Consider the following 16,531-nt stretch of genomic DNA (forward strand, 5'->3'; position numbering starts at 1 on the left):
AGACAGTTTCTGAAGGGCTGGGGGTGCTGGGATACAGGGCCTGTTCTGCTTGTTAACACTACTACTGATGGTCCCATCGGAGCAGCCGAGATAACCCTAGTACCAGTAGAGGAGCAGCTGCTGTCATTTTCCGGTGCCGTCAGCTTTCGGCGCCATTTTACCTCCTCTGCAAAGCCACTGGCGTCATTGGCCCCCATGTTTTTGGAAGGGGGACCCAAGAAGTTGGCCAAAACCTAGCAGCTCGTAGATCTTGGAGCCAATATTCAAATTAGAGCTTGGGATGCCCTCTGGAAGGACAACAGGATGGGGTGGGGCCTGAGGCACAGGTCAGGGAATGGGACCCAAGGGTGGCAGTCCTCGTCTAGCTCCCATGGAAAGAAAGTGAGGTGGGTGCCAGCTGGCAGAAACATGGGAGTTTATTTCTCTGAAAAGGGCAGGGGGCAGGTCAGGCGGGGGCGGGAGGGTCAGGGCAGGGAAATGTCCTCCAGCTTCTGGTCCAGCGTCTTGAGGTCATCCAGGAAGCGGGTCGGTGTGAGGATGTGTGAGGAGCCTGGGCAGGAGGATGGGGTTGGGGGAGTGGCCTCGGCCCCTGACACCCCCAGGTGGGGTGCTCGGGAAACCAGGCCCTGACCCTAAGGCCTCAGAAGGCTCACCCCTCGGAGAGAGAGGGGTCCACTCCTAGGTGACCCCTTCCCTGGGAAGCCAAGCCCTAGCCCCTCAGGTATCCGGTATCCTCTCACCCAGGCCCTGTGGAGGCTCTAGGCTTTGGGCACCCAGAAGGCACGCAGCTGTCAGTCCCCCAGGGACCCACACACAGGGGCAGGCTCCCGGCCCCACCCCAGCCCAGGGGCCCCAGTCCTGGCCACTCACCGATAAGCACCTCCCACTTGCCATCAGTGGCCCTGGTCACCTCATAGGCGGCCCGCATCTCTGACATGGCCACACCGCCCACGATGTAGACGATAAGCCGGGGCCCTGCCCGGGCCTCCACGCCCGCCTTGTTCTTGTGCCAGTGGCCGAAGCGGGCGCTGCCCGGGGGAGACAGGGAAAGGTCAGTCGCAACAGCAGACCACCACCCCCATACCCAAGCCTCACCTCCCACAGGCCTGGGCACAGCTGGGGCGGGGGCATCCCTGGGCCTCACCTGACAGCAGCCTGGGAGCTGGGCGCGGGTGCAGGGTCAGACACGAAGGGCCACAGCTTCCGGTCCAGCCGGTCCTCCACAGCATCCTGGGGCCAGAGGAGGAGGCTGAAGAGAGGGGCCCGGGCGACGGGGTGCACGGCCTGGGGCCCCCTCCATAGGGTGTGTTCATGGGCCAAGATCCTGGCAGATGGGGGCCACCATCTGTGTCTCCAGCCCCTTGGCGACCCAGGACTCTGGGCCCCTAACTTCTTAAGGACCCTGCTCCTCCTCAGCTCCGCAGGGACCCAGAAGTGTGGGCCCACAGACCCTTGGGAACCCAGGATTCTGAGCTCCCTGCCCCTCAGGTACCCAGGAGTCTCAGCATGCAGAGTCCATGGGGACACGGGGGCCGAGGTCACCGGTCTCCAAGCAGGCGGAGGTGCCCGGACTCCACACAAACGGCAGGAGGCCAGGAAGCCAGGTCCCTGGCCTAGTCCTTTGTGTTGCTGCTACTTTTGGTTCCCAGAACGGGCAGGGACTGGCATGGGGAGGACAAAGGGGGACCCAGGGGGCTTTCTGGGGGGCAGGAGCGAATAGAGGGGGACAGAGGAGGGGACCAGCAGGTGGAGAGGAAATGAAGCTCCCCTATGAGGGACCCCTCTGACACCCCACTTCCTCCAGTGTGGGCCTGGGATTGCCCCCATGACAGCGCAAATCGGATGCCACAGGGATGCCCATAATGAAGGATTTCCCCTTAAGCCTGGGGGCTTAGGACGGTGATCAGGAAGAGGGCTGAGCGTTGCCTGGATAGGGGCAGGGGATGGGGGTCAGGCCCCAACCCCCCAGCAGCGGTACCTCCATCACATCCTTGATGATCGGGGTCCAGCGGGACAGCTGATAGGTGGGCTCTGAGCGCTCCCTCCGCTCCAGCCGGCTTGTGGTCCCACAGCCCTACAGGCGGGGCGGGCCGGGGTCAGTGGGGGAATCAGGGAGAAGGAGGCGGGTCATAAATGGGGCTGGGGGCTTGTCGGACTTGGGAAGGTTGCAGACAAAGATGGAGAAAGGGGAGAGAGAGAAAGACAGAAGGAAGGAGGGAGACAGAGAGAGAGACAGACGCAGAGAGAGCGAGGAAGGGAAAATGAGAGAGAGGGAGGAAGAAATACAGAGGCAGTGAGACAAAGATGCGACAAACAGAAAGGTCAGGACTAAGAGAGAAAGATGGAGACAGATGTGGGAGGACACAGAAGCAAGGGAACTGAGAAGTGGCGGACAGGGCGACAGACGGGCGCCTGGGAGAGAGACGGAGGACCAACCGGCAAGGGGAGAACATGAGAGATGCGCCTGGCCAGAGGCGGAGGCAGGGTCAGGGGAAGCGGAATGTGTGGAGGTCGGAGCACAGGAAGCTGCCATGTGTGTCCCGCCCAGGTCGGTGGCCCTCAGACCTCTGGGAGCCCAGGGTCAACTGTGTGCCCCATGCTGGTGACCCGGCTATCCGCCCCCGGGACTCGGACCACATGGACTGGGGCTCTGACTATGCCTTGCCCGCCCTGTTTCTCCTATGACTGCCGAGGCTGGGGACAGCCCTGGTGCCCCCCGGTCCCCAGACCCCACTCAAGCCTCCTGTCCTCCAAGAACCACATCATGCCCTGCGTACCCCTGCCCTGGTGACGTGCCCTCCGCCCCCAGTCACTGCCCTCTGACTCAGTGCCCGCTCCCCAGGCGGCCCCACCCCCATATCCGCCTCCCCCCCAGTCTCTGCCCCAGCATACCCCGGGGTTGGTGACAGTGCCGCCCAGCTGTTCCAGGTTCTGGATGAGGCTGCTGTGTGCCTGCACGTTGGCGTGCTGGATCAGCTTGGCCAGGTTCTCCTCGCTCACACCTGGAGGAGGCCGATGGGTGGGCTGACGTGGATGGGATGCTCACGGGGTTGTGGGGGAGGGGAGGGTGGGGGGACAGAGGTGGCCATGCACACTTCTGGGTTGAGGGGCTTGCGGTGGGGTGAGGAGGTGGCAGAACCATGACAGGAGCAGCCTACAGTTCAGAGACCCTCGGGACCAGGGGAGCCACCAGGCTGGCGCGGGGGCGTTCCTGATGTTAGAATTCTGGATGCGAATCCCAGAGGGGGTAGTAGACTGGGGGACCCTCTGGAATCAGTTGAGGGGGCCAAATTTGGAGACGTCATAGATTTGCAGGCTCTCCATGCCAACGGAGGCCAATGGAAGGAGGCCCAGGGTCCACAGGGGTATCTGTGGGGTTTGGGGGCATCCTGAGGGCAGGGCAACTGTGGGGTTTAGAGAGTCCCAGGATCACTGGAGACCGCGGTGAGTGGCGGTATACCAAGGCCCCCCCTTGCCCCCTACCCACCATTCCGTAGAAGAATGTAGAGCAACAGAACCCGGATCTTGTCGTAGGCTGGCACTGCGGCGTCCAGAAGCACCGGCACGATCAGCTTCATGGCGTCCTTGATCTTCTCGCCCTCTGCGTCAGAGCCCATGGCTAAGTCCTGTGGGGCATGGGGGTCAGCCACTATGTGGGGGGACGGGGCGGGGCAGGGCCATCCCAGGGGGCTCGGCAAGACCTTTGGGCTTCATTTCATCTGACCACCAGGTCTCTGAAGGTTCTACACGTGTTCGCAGAGAGGCCCCACCCCTCGCACACGCCCGTCCTCTCCATAGGCTCCACCCCCTCGCAGCCCCAGCCTCTTCCCCACGGGCCCCACCCCTCACACAGGCCACACCTCTCCATAGGCCCCGCCCCTTACCCTGGTCCTACCTTTCCACGGGCCTGGCACCCCCACAAGCCATACTCTACCCCAGAAAACGCCCCTTCACAGGCCCCGCCTCCCTCACAGGCCCTGCCTCCCCACAGACCCCGCCCCCCACGCCCAGCCTCCCCTCCACAGACCCCACCCCTGCCCTGGGCTCACCCCACCTGCTCCACACTGCACAGCTTCTCCACAGAGCCCTTGAAGTGCTTCATGCAGTCATCAGCTAAATGCAGGTGCGTAGAATACTGAGGGGCAGAGGTGGGAATTGGGGTAACAGAGGTGAGCCAGGGTGGAGACGGGGTGGCAGTTGGAGGGGGCAGGTTCCCCGCCCCCGCTCACCTTGTTCAGCTCCTTCTGGTACTGTGGCATCTTTTTCAGGATGTGGGACAGGTCTTTGATGTTGGCCTGGGGACAGGAAGGAGCGTGAGCCAGGCCCTGCCTACCGGAGGCCCCTGCTGCAGGCTAGGGATCCAGACTGAGGCCCTGCCCCCATCTTTGGGGGGGAGGGGCGTTCCTCCCAAGCTGCCCACCCTGACACAGGCCCACACCCTACCTTGTCTGTGGTCAGCCTCTTGCTCTCACAGAATGTCTTCAGGAGCTCCGTGACCTTCCTGGCAGTGAGAGTGGGCAGGGGGCAGGATGGGGACGAGTGCCAAGACCGTAGTTTGACGGCAGAGTTGGGGGGCATTGCACGGCCAGGGGATGGGAGCCAGGAGACACAGGCCACGTGCGAGCCCACACTGGGGACGCACCGGGGAGGCCAGCGGAGGGGTGTGGCTCGTGGAGGGGCGCTCACCCACAGCGGGAGGCCATGTACCCGGTCCACAGAGGCGTGGGAGGGGGTGGGGACCGCGTGCGGAAGGGCCCATACCCCCGGCGCCCACCACGTGCCCGTACTTGGACACATCTGCGATGTGCATGTGCCGCAGGTCCACCCACAGGTCATCGTCCTCGTCCAGCAGCACGGCCTTCTCCCGGGCCTCGCTGAGCCCCGTGGTCTCATACCTGGGGGAGCAGGAGACATGAGCGTCGGGCGCACTGGCTGAGGACCCAGGTCCGCAGTGATGGCAGATGGCGAGTCCCGGGGTCCACCCACCTGTACGTGTCCTGCTCGATGTCCAGCAGGTCATAGGCCATGGCCTGGAAGGTGAGCTCGTGCAACAGTGGGGACACGGGGTCGGCCGCCCGGTCCATGATGAGGAGCTGTGAGCGACTTTTCTCAGGGCCCTGGGGTGGAGGGGGTGGGCAGGGATGAGGACATTGACCCTGACCCTGGCTGGGCCCTCCCCCCACCTCCCCAGAAAGCCCCCTCACCTCGCCCAGACTGGGAGTGTCTGCCTTGAAGGCGTTCAGCTTGGCTAGGACGGCGTGGGCCAGCTGGGCCGTGTCCTCTGGGCCCCTGGGGGTGGGGTGGGCAGATGTGGGGGGGGCTCAGGGCGTGGGCTTGGGGAGGGCCAGGCGCAGACTGGGGGTCGGGGATGGGGTTAGGGACCAGGGTGAGGACTGGGGCTGGGGTTGGAAACAGGATGGGGTCAAGGTCAGAGGGTGGCATCCAGGTGGGGTTCCCACTTATGGTAGCGGATGGCCGGGTACTCTTGCAGTGTGGCGCACAGGGTGGCGATCTGCTGGGCCAACGCTTCGAGCTGTCGTGCCCGCTCGCTGGCACGGAAGGGGCAGTAGAGATTGTAGGTGCTGTGCGGGGCATCCAAGGAGAACACCTGGGAGGGCACAGAGCCGCCGCTGGAGGTGTAGCCTTGCCCAACTCCAGCAGCCGCCATCTGCCACTCCCTGGGGCTTCCTCTGGTCTCTGGAGCCTGCTCTGCCACCTAGGAGGCAGGCCTGGGGCAGCCCCCAACTCCTGTCTAGAGAAGGAGGTGGAGAAATACCTCAGTCCCCTCCAACTTGGGACGACGCTGAGGTGAGCTCTATGCTGCCCCCTGCCGTTACCCAGTGGGACAGTACTCCGGGTGCCACAGCGCTAGGAGCTCATTCCGCCCGGTGTTGGCTCCTTTGCTTTCTGATTCAGTGTCCCCTTTACTTGTCTTGGTGCCTGTTTCTGAGGGAACCTGGGACGTTTGGTGACAGACCCCCACCCCTTCCCAGGACTAGGCTGGGCTGTACCTGAGCCTCGTACGGGAGGAAGGCAAGGTGGATCTCTTTCAGCGTCTTCACCACCTTCGCCAGCCGGGAGCGGCCCAGCTCACAGAACAGGGGCTCGGGGCAGGCTGGGGTGGGCAAGAGGGGGCATCAGGCCAGGGCAGCCCACACACCCCCTCGCCCTGACCCCCACCCCACTGGCTCTCCTCACTCACTGTCGGTGAAGAAGATGTGTGCCGCTTTGTAGGTGAAGGTCGGGGTCCCCTGGAAGTCTGCGATCAGGGCCTGCACCGACTGAGGAATGCGGATCACTCTCCAGGCCTGGCCCCTAGACTGACCATCCCCTGCCCCAGCCTCCAGCCAGCTGCCTGTCCCCCATACACTGCAGACATGCGCGCACACGCCCGCTCACATAGGCACCTTCTCCGTGGGGCTCAGCAGATAAATGGCCTCCAGACTGGGGATGGGTTCTCGCCGTTTGTTGATGTCCTCCACAACTAGTAGGAACAGAGGAAGGGGCACATGACGGCAGTGGGGCCAGGGCACATGGGGAGTCTCTGACTCAGGGAGCTGGACACTTGGGAAGGAGGGTCAGATCCTGGAGTGAAGCAGGGGGACTGCACTCCCTAAGGGTCCAAAGCAGGAGGTGCACACCCACGGGTCACACAGCTAAGAGCTACATGGGCAGGGTCCTGCACATTCGGGGGTCACATAGTCATACCCCTTGGGGATCGCCCATAGAAAGTTATCCATTCTGGACGTCACGCACTGAGAGTCCTACATGGGGTTCCACATACAGGGGCTGCACAGCCATGGGCTCCCAAATCAGGGCTGTCTGTGCGGTAAGCTGCATATTTGGGAGTTCTGGAGAATTTGAGGGGATCCCACACTCAGGTCCCATCTGGGCAGCATGGGGTGGGAGTGTCCACTCACTGGTGATGCCCTCAGCCAGGATGTCTGACATCTTGCAGCAGGACGACAAGATGCGCATACTCGGGTGGTCCATGATGAGCACCTGTCCAGATGGATGGACAGATGGACCGGCGGACAGACAAGAGGGTGGGAGAGGCTGAACCTGTCCCTGAGGAGGGGCTGGGGCAGTGGGCAGGCCTGACAGCTTCAAGAGCTGGTTGAACACGAGGACCCAGGACCCCATCCCCAACCCACCGCATCCCAGACTGGCCCACCTGACCCCACCTCTGTGGACCAGCAACCTCCTTAAGGAGTTGGAGGGAGTCCCACATTCAGGGCCCCCCACATGGGTTTGGACAAGGCATTGTCTCACCCCTACCTTCCACTCCCCATCCTTCTTGACGCTCCGAATGACTCCGCTCAAAATTTCTGCGGGGAAGTGAGGGGCAGGCTCAGGATGCCAGCTCCTCTGGTCCCACCGTGCCCCCAAACCTTCTGGGTCCCGGGCTGGACCTCCATCTGAACTCACATTTATTCCTCCCCCCAGTCCTGTGAGGTGGCTCCTAGTCACCCCCAATTTATAGACAGGGCCACTGAGGTTCAGAGAAGAGAAGTAAGTTGCAAAAGTACCCTCAGCACTTAAGTGGCGAGTGCCTGAGGCGTAAGTAGCCACTGGATAACTATGCTTCAGATAAACGAATAACTGGAAAGCCAAGACTCACATAACAGGTCTACCTGCCTCCAGAGCTGGGCTCTCAGCCTCCCTATCTGCTACTCAAGTACTCCTGGCCTGTATATTTCAGCCACACCCTCATTTGACCTCCATCAGTTTCCCCTGGACCAGAACACAGGACCCCTGGATCCCTGGTCTGAGGCATGCCTGGCTGTGGTCATCCCATTACCCAACATCCAGCCTCAGTTTCCTCATCTGTATAATGGAATCAGCGATTCTCCTATCTCCCCATTAACTCCTATGTAGGAGACTCCTTTTTCAGTTGGGGTTTTGGGGGTTTGAGCCACACTGGCCCCTGCCTAGTGGAGGGAGTGGATAGGCAGCCCCGCCCGGCAAGAGTGTCGTGTCCACAGTTATCATGACGGCCAGGGCGGAAGGAGCCGCTGAGGCCGGAACTACCGGAGGTGGGGGAGGGGGCGACCTCCACCCCTCCCCCAAGAACCCAGCCTGCGGGGCCTGGATGCCTGGGTCCTCTAGCTGCATGGGGTTCGTAGCGACCGGGCAAGGAGGAAGGCGTCCCCCACCCATGGACCTGGATAGGGGTCCGGACGCGTCGCCTGAGCACTCTCACCACCTGGGGTCGCTGACCAGCGCACCCAGGCCCGGACCCCGTCCGCACCAGGGGCCCCAAGAGTCCAGCTCGCCGGACTTCGCCCGGCTGAGATCCGGGAGTCTGGATGTCCAGGTGTGCCCTCCCCCCGCTGGCACCCTAGGGGGCCCAGGAGTCCCTGCCCAGCGCCTGTCTACGCCACCCTTAGTCTGATTCCTTTAGGTCCCCGGAGTTCTGTCTCCCAACTTTGTTCCGCTCTCTCAAGGGAGCGACGGGACATCCAGCTGAGGCCAAGTCCCCGTCCGCCCCCTCGAGCGTTAGGTGCTCGATGCCCAGCCAGGCCCCCAACTCCCCGCCGCTTGGGTCCCAGAGTCCGTGCGCACCCGGCCCCCCGCCCCCAGGAGGCGGCACTCACTCTCCCCCACCACCGCCTTCAGCCCCGAGGGCGCCATCTTCCCCTAGGGGCGCCGCCGCTTCCGGGTCTGTCCCAAGGTGGGGGAGTGGCCCTTAACGTCATCCACGTGGACTCCGCCCCGCGGGGCCTGGCTCCCGCCCCCTGCGCACCTGGCCCCGCCCCGCCGTCGGTTTTCAGAGAGGTTGCTGGGTTCCGTGTGGAGACGACCCTCGAATGAGTCCACGCAGACGCGCACCAAGTCGCCGGACGACGCACTCACAGACGTGAGCTCAGACACACTTCCCTAGCTTGTGTGCAGCGAGAAAGTGGGATCGCAAGGCAGTAATAACCTCTTTATCTTCCCCAGGCACAGCTCCACCCTGCCCGAAGTTTCTCTTTGTCTGAAAGATACTGTGTGCCCACCCGGAGCCGCGGGGCCACAAACCCGTGCCCCACTTATCTAACGTACCCGAGTTTAGCAGCAGCAGCGGGCTTAGGCAACACTTGATAAACTGGGGAGGAGGCCTGGAGGGATGGTTGAAGCTAAGCCTGTACCTACTGTGTGCTAGGGACCCGTGCCAGGTTCTCAGTCGATCCTGCCAGAGACCCTGACGGGAGATGCGGGATAGACAATGAAACAGGGGCTAGGCCGGACCCTTGTCCAAGGCCACGTGATGAGTAGGCCTATTGCAATCTGAAACACGAGTCTGTCCCCGGGAGGTATGCTGGTCATGGCCTTGCTGATACGCACGTGGATTCAGTGGCATGCTCAACGGCTTGCATACTCTCTCTCTCTCTCTCTCTCTCTCTCTCACACACACACACACACACACACACACACACCTCAATTCACGCTGGACTAGAAATTTCAGGGCCTGCCCCTGCTGTGCACCAGCAAAGGGCTGACACCTTGTCATGCAAAGGGCCCAGTCCAGCAGCACCTCATCCTTTAAATGAGGATTTAAAGTGTGACACACGTGTGTGAATGCAGAGTCCTAAGCTCGTTCATTCCCGAACCCATGCTTTTATTTGACCATGTTTCTTAAGAGTCGGCCAGGTGCCAGGTCCTCTGCCACTTTCATGGGACAAGCATGGGACTGACCACAGTGAATAAGACAAGAAAGCCTGCCAGGCAGCACTTAAAGTTGAATGGAGGAGGAGGGGATAGAAAATAATCGGTTATGCCTTAAGGAAATAAACCGTGACCTGATAACAAGTGCCACGGTGGGGGGCGCTTTATTGAGGGTGGTGCCAGAGGGGTACCCTATGGATGTGGCCTTTAGGCTTAACCCTGAATGACATCAGGGAGCAACCATGCAGAGAGAAGGGAGGGATGAGCTCAGAGGAGTGGCTGGAGTGAGGTGAGGATGGAGGGTCTACGGAGGCCAGACCTCTGTGGGACGTAGTAGGACTAACCCGATTTGCCTTGGATTGAGGGGTTCACAGGACCCAGGACTTTCAGTGCTAAAACTGGGACAGTCCTGGGCAAACCAGGATGGCTGTTCTCTCTATGTAGGAGTTTGGGGTTTTCTTTCCTTTTTCCTTTTATTTCTTTCTCTTTCTCTTTCCTGCTCACCTTCTCTTTCTCTCTCCCCCTCCCTCCCATCCTCCCCTTTTCTCTCTTTCTTTCATAGTTTTATTGCAATATAATTCACATACCATACAATTTGATCATGGAGAGCATACAATTTAATGGCTTTTAGCATATTCACAGTTGTGTATCCATCACCAGTCAATTTTGTTTTTTAAATTTACTTTATTGACATATAGTTGATATACAATGTTAATTTGTGCTGTACATCAAAGTGATTCTGAGAATATACATATATGTGTATATATATATATTTTTAATTAATTATTTATTTTTGGCTGCGTTGGGTCTTCCTTGCTGCACGCAGGCTTTCTCTTGTTGCGGTGAGTGGGGGCTACTCTTCATTGCCGTGCACGGGCTTCTCATTGCGGTGGCCTGTTTGTTGCAGAGCACGGCTCTGGGCGTGCTGGCTTCAGTAGTTGTGGCACATGGGCTCAGTAGTTGTGGCTCATGGGCTCTTTAGTTGTGGCTCATGGGCTCAGTAGTTGTGGCTCGCAGGCTCTAGAGCGCAGGCTCAGTAGCTGTGGCTCACGGGCTTAGTTGCCCCATGGCATGTGGGATCTTCCTGGAGCAGGGTTCAAACCCGTGTCCCCTGCATTGGCAGGCAGATTCTTAACCACTGCACTACCAGGGGAGTCCCTATGTATGTATTCTTTTCCATTATGGTTTATCACAGGATATTGAATACAGTTCCCTGTGCTGTACAGTAGGACTTTGTTGTTTATCCATTCTATGTATAATAGTTTGCATCTGCTAATCCCAAACTCCCAATACATCCCCCATTCTCCCCTCCTTGGCAACCACAAGTCTGTTCTCTATGTCTGTGAGTCTGTTTTTGTTTTGTAGATAAGTTCATTTGTGTCATATTTTAGATTCCACATATAAATGATATCATATGGTATTTGTCTTTTTCTTTCTGACTTACTTCACTTAGTATGGTAGTCTCTAGGTCCATCCATGTTGCTGCAAACGGCATTATTTCATTCTTTTTCATGACTGAGTAATGTTCCATTGTATATATTTACCACATCTCCTTTATCCATTTCTCTGTCAACGGATATTTAGATTGCTTCCATGTCTTGACTATTGTAAACAATGCTGCAATGAACACTGGGTATATCTTTTCATGTATCTTTTCAAATTATAGTTTTGTCTGGGTATATGCCCAGGAGTGGGATTGCTGGATCATAATGTAGTTCTATTTTTAGTTTTTTGAGGAACCTCCACACTGTTTTCCATAGTGGCTGCACCAATTTACATCCCCATCAATGGTGTAGGAGGGTTCCCTTTTCTCCACACCCTCATTAGCATTTGTTATTTGTAGATTTTTAAACGATGGCCGGCATAACCAGTCAAGTTTAGAACATTCCCATGATCCCAAGGTGCTCGGGTTTTCTCCTGAGGACAGTGGGGGCCAAGAGAGAGTTCTGAGCAGGGGAAGGAAGGGACCCTTGCAGCTCCTGGGAGGAAAGATGGATTGCAGGGGCAAAGGAGGGAGCTGGGAGATCCTGAGGAAGCTGGGACCACCTCTAGCTTCTCAGCCTGTCCCCTGGTGGTGAGGCTCTGTAGGGTCTGCCGCCTCTCATTTTACTCAGTGAGGGTGACCAAGGTGTTCTGCTGTTATGGGTGCAAGGCTGCCCACAGAACAGAAAAGTGTGTTGAAGTCCTAACTTCCAGAACCTTAGAACGTGCCCTTATTTGGAAATAGGGTTTCTGCAGGTGCAATTAGTAAAGATGAGGTCGTGCTGCAGGAGGGTGAATCCCTAAAGCAACGTGACTGGTGTCCACGTCTTATGACAGCCATGTGAAGGACACAAGGGGGACATCTGTGACAACAGAGGCAGAGACTGAAGTCCTGCTGCTACAAGCCAAGGGACACCAAGGACTGCCGGCAGCCACAAGAACCCAGGGGGAGGCAAGGAAAGACCGTCTCTTCCATGCTACAGGAGTATAGCCCTGCCAACACCTCGATTCTGTACTGCCGGCCTCCAGAACTGTATGACAATAAACGTTTGTTGCTCTAAGCTACCCAGTTTGGGACACTTTGTTAAGGCAGCCTGGGAAACTAATATGTCCGGGGAGGAGCAGGACATCACGTTGGCATCCGGGTCTTGGGGCCATGGAGAGGGTGTGAATGGGGGCTCCGGATGGTGGAGGGCTGCCTGGAGAGGAGGACCAAGCTTTTCAATTGAGCAGAGGTGATGAGAGCGTGGCCCGTGTATTCCGAGAAGAAACTTTAACTGGTTTCCAGAAAGGCATCCTGGGGATGGGGTGGGGTGCAGGTGGGATCCTCCCAGCATCCTCCTCTCCCGGGGCACTGAGGGAGAGCCATAGCTGCTCAGCGGAGGGGGCAGGCACCTTCCTCCCCAGGAGTCTAGCCTCCAGTTCCTAGGCGGGACTGGGGGGAAGATCAGAGGAGACAGACCAACCTGGCATTGGTGGTGGGGAGACAGGAGCTACCAGACCTTCCTGTTTTGGGAGTAGGGGGTGGGCAACCAGACCAGGGGACAGTGAGCAGAGAGGAAGGGTGGCCAGGAGACAGAGGCTAGCCGGTGGTGCCTCAGGGGTCCTCGGGCCCAGCTTCCCCTCTTCCCACCACCTGCGGACGGCAACTGCCTTTCTGGCAGATATCGGTGGGCAAGCTGGGTAGCTTCAGACCTCACCTCGGCTGCCCTAGGGCCCTGTCCTCTCCCTATGGGACCAAGCCCGCCCAAGCTCCCCACTGTGGGGGCGCTGCTTTGGCCGACTGCTGCACCCCACCTGAGAGTCCCTGGGGCCCAGCGAGTCCTGCCGGGCCAACAATGTCCGAACCCAGGTCACTCTGCCTCCTGCCCCCACGGCAGCCCCCGCCTCACGCTGCAAAAACGATTATCTGGATCATCTTTATGGGGCTTAAGCTTGGGTGGGAGCAGATGGGGCGTGAGCTGGGGATTTGGGGCTGGGTATCCACTCCCCGCCACGTCCCAGCCTCTTAAAAAGCCTTCTCTGGCACGGGGCTAGGGCAGAGGCCAGTGGAGAGGTGGACAGGACCCAGGGGAGGGGAGCAGGGACAATGATGGACCAGGAAGAGGAGGATGGGGGCTCGGCCTCCTGCGACAAGGTGAGCAGGCCCCGCCCCCCCACACCACCAACTCAAGGACCCGTGAATGACAAGGCTAATGAGTTTGTAGCGCACCTAATTAGCAAGTGAGTCTCCTGGGACCCCCGACCCAGTTGCTGCCCAAGAAGGTGCTGGTGGGCGGGAGGGTCCGAGTGCCTAACCCAGCCCCAGGGCAGAGGTCAGGGCTCTTAGTGCTGACCCCCTGTGAGGTGAGGGATGCTGGGACTCAGGAGCTGTCAGGGGGACGTTCCCCTGGCTCGTGTCCCAGCCCCCGGGCCACCCCGCAGTCAGGCCCCAATCTAGGACGGTGGCCCTCTCCCTTGGGGCAGCACCACGTGACATGGCACTGCTGGTGTGGCCCCTGGGGCGGGGGCCGGGATTGAGAAGGAGACTCATGTCTCATTTGGAGCAGCTCTGCAGAGCAGCACATCGGCGGGCACCATGGTGAGAGCCACAGAAGGGGCAGGGCAGGCCCGGGGGTCGGGGGGAAGCTGGCCGGCCAGGAGGGGAGTTGAGGGCTCCTCCAGCTGAGGGGCCGGCCGGACTGAGTGTGTGTGCCCCCCAGGCGGGCTCCCCAGACCAGGAGGGCTTCTTCAACCTGCTGAGCCACGTGCAGGGCGGCCGGATGGAGGAGCAGCGCTGCTCACTGCAGGCGGGGCCGGGCCCAGCCTCCGAGGGCCGTGAGAGCGGGCAGGGAGGTGTGCGGAAGTGGGCGTGATGGGGGGGGTGTGAACGGGGCAAGTGCCCATCTAGGGGACCAGTGGGCAAGGGTCTGAGAAAGTGAGCAGGCAAGTGGGCACAGAGATGTCTGCGGGTTGGGGGCAGATGTGAGCATGCTTCCTGGAGAATGTGAGTGGGGGTGGAGGGATGGGTTGGGGGCCTCCAGCCGGGCTGAGTTCTTCCCCACGGCCTCTGCTTCATGCAGAGAGCGGCCCTGCACCCGAGATGGACAGTCTCATGGACATGCTGGCCAGTACCCAGGGCCGCCGCATGGATGACCAGCGTGTGACAGTCAGCGCCTTGCCTGGCTTCCAGCCCCTGGGCCCCAAGGTAGGTGATGTTCTGCCAGGGCTGAGGAGAGACCAGCCACACTGATCCCTCTAACCCTGCCTCCCACCCCCACCCCTGTCCATCATCTGCCCCTGGGGATGAGCACCTGGTAGGAGCGCCCACCCTGCGTACTTGCCAGGCACAAGACCCCAGCTCATCCAATACCCCAGTTCAGAGGTAGGACAAAGGCCCAGACAGGGCTGGGAAGACATCAAGGTCATGCAGGGGGCGTGTTAAAGTCAGAGCTGTGGCCAGAACTTGTGGCTCCCGCTCCCAAGTCTGAGAACTTCAAGGAGGCGAGAGAGAATAGACCCACTCCTGGGAAGACACCTTGAGGGTGGAGAGCATGCGAGCTCATGCCCAGGACACTTCCAGACACCCATGTGTCCATGTCACACGTACTCACCCACAGCTTGGCTTCTGATCAAGATCCCAGGGACGTCCCCAAGACCCACCAGCTCCCAAATACCACCCTAAATGCTGAGTAACTGAGGAGTGGAGAAGCTCAGGGATGGTGGGGCAGATGGGGGGAGGTGGGACTCCGGTTGCCACCTGCACCGGCCAGCACTGCCCTTGGCCCTCTGGCTGACCCCTCTGCATCTACAGGATGGAGTACAGAAACGAGCCGGGACCCTCAGCCCCCAACCCCTCCTCACCCCTCAGGACCCGACTGCACTCAGCTTCCGTCGAAACAGCAGCCCCCAGCCCCAGACACAAGCCCCGTGAGGGCCTGAGGCGTCCTGGGCCCCACTTGGCCCCCCAAAGCAGACAATAAAACACTTCCACGAGCAACGAAGAACCGTGTATGTGTGTCATTCTGTGGGTGGAGAGGCAGGGATTCAGGCACTTGGAGGCCTCAGGACCTCTGCTGGGCAGCACGAAGGAGCTTTTCCTCCCGCTGCTTCCGTATCCTTTCTTTGAATTCTTCTAGCTCTTGGCGCTGGGTAAGGGAGTGGGATGGGAAGGAAGGAGGGGCGTACACACCTCAGGGCCTGGACCTCTTTCTCAGCACCCCTCCCTTTAATCCCCCAGACCACCACTTCACAGTTCAGTGACTACACTGGAAGCCTATGCCAATTATAACCCAGGTCCAAGTGGGATTAGCTTCAACCTTCAGGGAGAGGGCAATAAGGAAATCACGTGTCCTTCCACTCTCGGTTCCCTGTCCATGACTGAGGGTCCCATGATGGCCACAGGAACCCACGTTCCTCCCTCCTCCGGTGGGAGGAAAAGGAGGTTGCTTACCTTGTCTTCATTCTCAGGGGGCCACAGCTCCCTCTGTAGGGACAAAGTCACAGCTGGATACACAAGCCAGGAGCCTCCAGAGCCCCACACCCAGGGCAGGGTTGGCTCAGGGGAGGCAGACACTGGTCCCCATCAGCTTGGTGCCCCATAACCTCCCCCACCCCCGGAATGAACCTGTGCCCACCTTGCGCTGTATGACATAGTCCTCAAACCACCCGGCCTGATTGGCAATCCAGAACATAGCCACAGGGAAGGTGAGGTAGATGGTCATCTGGAAGGGCAGGGGCGAGATAAGAAGAGCCAGGAGTCACCCCCACCACCCCCAAACTGTGCAGAGGCTGCTTAGAGCCTGGAGGACCATCCCCTGACAGAGACCAGTGGTGCTTCCCCAGCGCCCCCAGAACCCCAAAACTCCCATCAAGGGTACAGAAGCCATACACCTTAAAGTCTAGCCTCCATAATCCAAGAGCCCCCTCCAAAAGCCCCCTCCGAGTCCGGGAGACTCCCTCTCAAAGAAACACACACTCTCTCTCTCTCTCTCTCTCTCTCTCTCTCTCTCTCTCTCTCTCTCTCTCTCTCACACACACACACACACACACACACACACACACAGTCGCCCCAGGAACAGAAAAGCTCGTACTACAGTAAAGGCATCTCTCTGAGATCTCATTATCCCACCCCCTCCCCAGATCACCCTTCTCAGAAGGCTTTCCTCACACCAGCCCTCCCAGAGCCCCGAACCCTGTGCCCCCTTCTCTGGGGTTCCAACCGTAAAGGTCCCTATCAAATCTCAGGAGCTTTCGCTCCAGAGCGCCCTCTCTCAGAGGTCCCCCTTTTCAGAGCCTCCTCCTCAACCAGGAAGACCCCCCGCCCAGGCCTGCAACCGTTCCATTGCTCACTGACCCGAAACACCTCCAGCTTCACCCCCATCTCGCTCTTCTCAGGCTTCAAAGCCGCTTCCGCCCAAAG

At 59.6% G+C, this 16,531-nt stretch overlaps 3 protein-coding genes across 3 annotated transcripts; 1 reads left to right on the forward strand and 2 right to left on the reverse strand.

Annotated features, from left to right (window-relative positions):
* Nucleotides 1-405: 405 nt before the first annotated feature.
* Nucleotides 406-8,898, reverse strand: STXBP2 (syntaxin binding protein 2). The gene is made up of 19 exons (XM_079918305.1): nucleotides 8,598-8,898; nucleotides 7,279-7,328; nucleotides 6,921-7,002; nucleotides 6,408-6,484; nucleotides 6,203-6,281; nucleotides 6,012-6,115; nucleotides 5,460-5,608; nucleotides 5,205-5,289; nucleotides 4,987-5,117; nucleotides 4,788-4,895; nucleotides 4,444-4,501; nucleotides 4,230-4,295; nucleotides 4,055-4,135; nucleotides 3,488-3,626; nucleotides 2,893-3,002; nucleotides 1,979-2,074; nucleotides 1,145-1,230; nucleotides 871-1,028; nucleotides 406-550 (listed from the first exon to the last, which is right to left on the reverse strand). Exons 1-19 carry the CDS (start codon nucleotides 8,632-8,634, stop codon nucleotides 465-467), a joined length of 1,782 nt encoding a protein of 593 aa, XP_079774431.1. The 5' UTR covers nucleotides 8,635-8,898; the 3' UTR covers nucleotides 406-464.
* Nucleotides 8,899-13,756: 4,858 nt separating this feature from the next.
* PCP2 (Purkinje cell protein 2) lies at nucleotides 13,757-15,133 on the forward strand. The gene is made up of 3 exons (XM_079917058.1): nucleotides 13,757-13,965; nucleotides 14,193-14,317; nucleotides 14,924-15,133. The coding sequence occupies exons 1-3, from the start codon at nucleotides 13,893-13,895 to the stop codon at nucleotides 15,041-15,043; spliced, it is 318 nt and encodes a 105-aa protein (XP_079773184.1). The 5' UTR covers nucleotides 13,757-13,892; the 3' UTR covers nucleotides 15,044-15,133.
* Nucleotides 15,082-16,520, reverse strand: PET100 (PET100 cytochrome c oxidase chaperone). The gene is made up of 4 exons (XM_079917057.1): nucleotides 16,466-16,520; nucleotides 15,747-15,833; nucleotides 15,563-15,595; nucleotides 15,082-15,257 (listed from the first exon to the last, which is right to left on the reverse strand). The coding sequence occupies exons 1-4, from the start codon at nucleotides 16,490-16,492 to the stop codon at nucleotides 15,174-15,176; spliced, it is 231 nt and encodes a 76-aa protein (XP_079773183.1). The 5' UTR covers nucleotides 16,493-16,520; the 3' UTR covers nucleotides 15,082-15,173.
* Between the last annotated feature and the right edge of the window lie 11 nt (nucleotides 16,521-16,531).

This window comes from Stenella coeruleoalba (assembly GCF_951394435.1).
Source record: "Stenella coeruleoalba genome assembly, chromosome: 3".
In the NCBI taxonomy this organism is placed as follows: domain Eukaryota; kingdom Metazoa; phylum Chordata; class Mammalia; order Artiodactyla; family Delphinidae; genus Stenella; species Stenella coeruleoalba.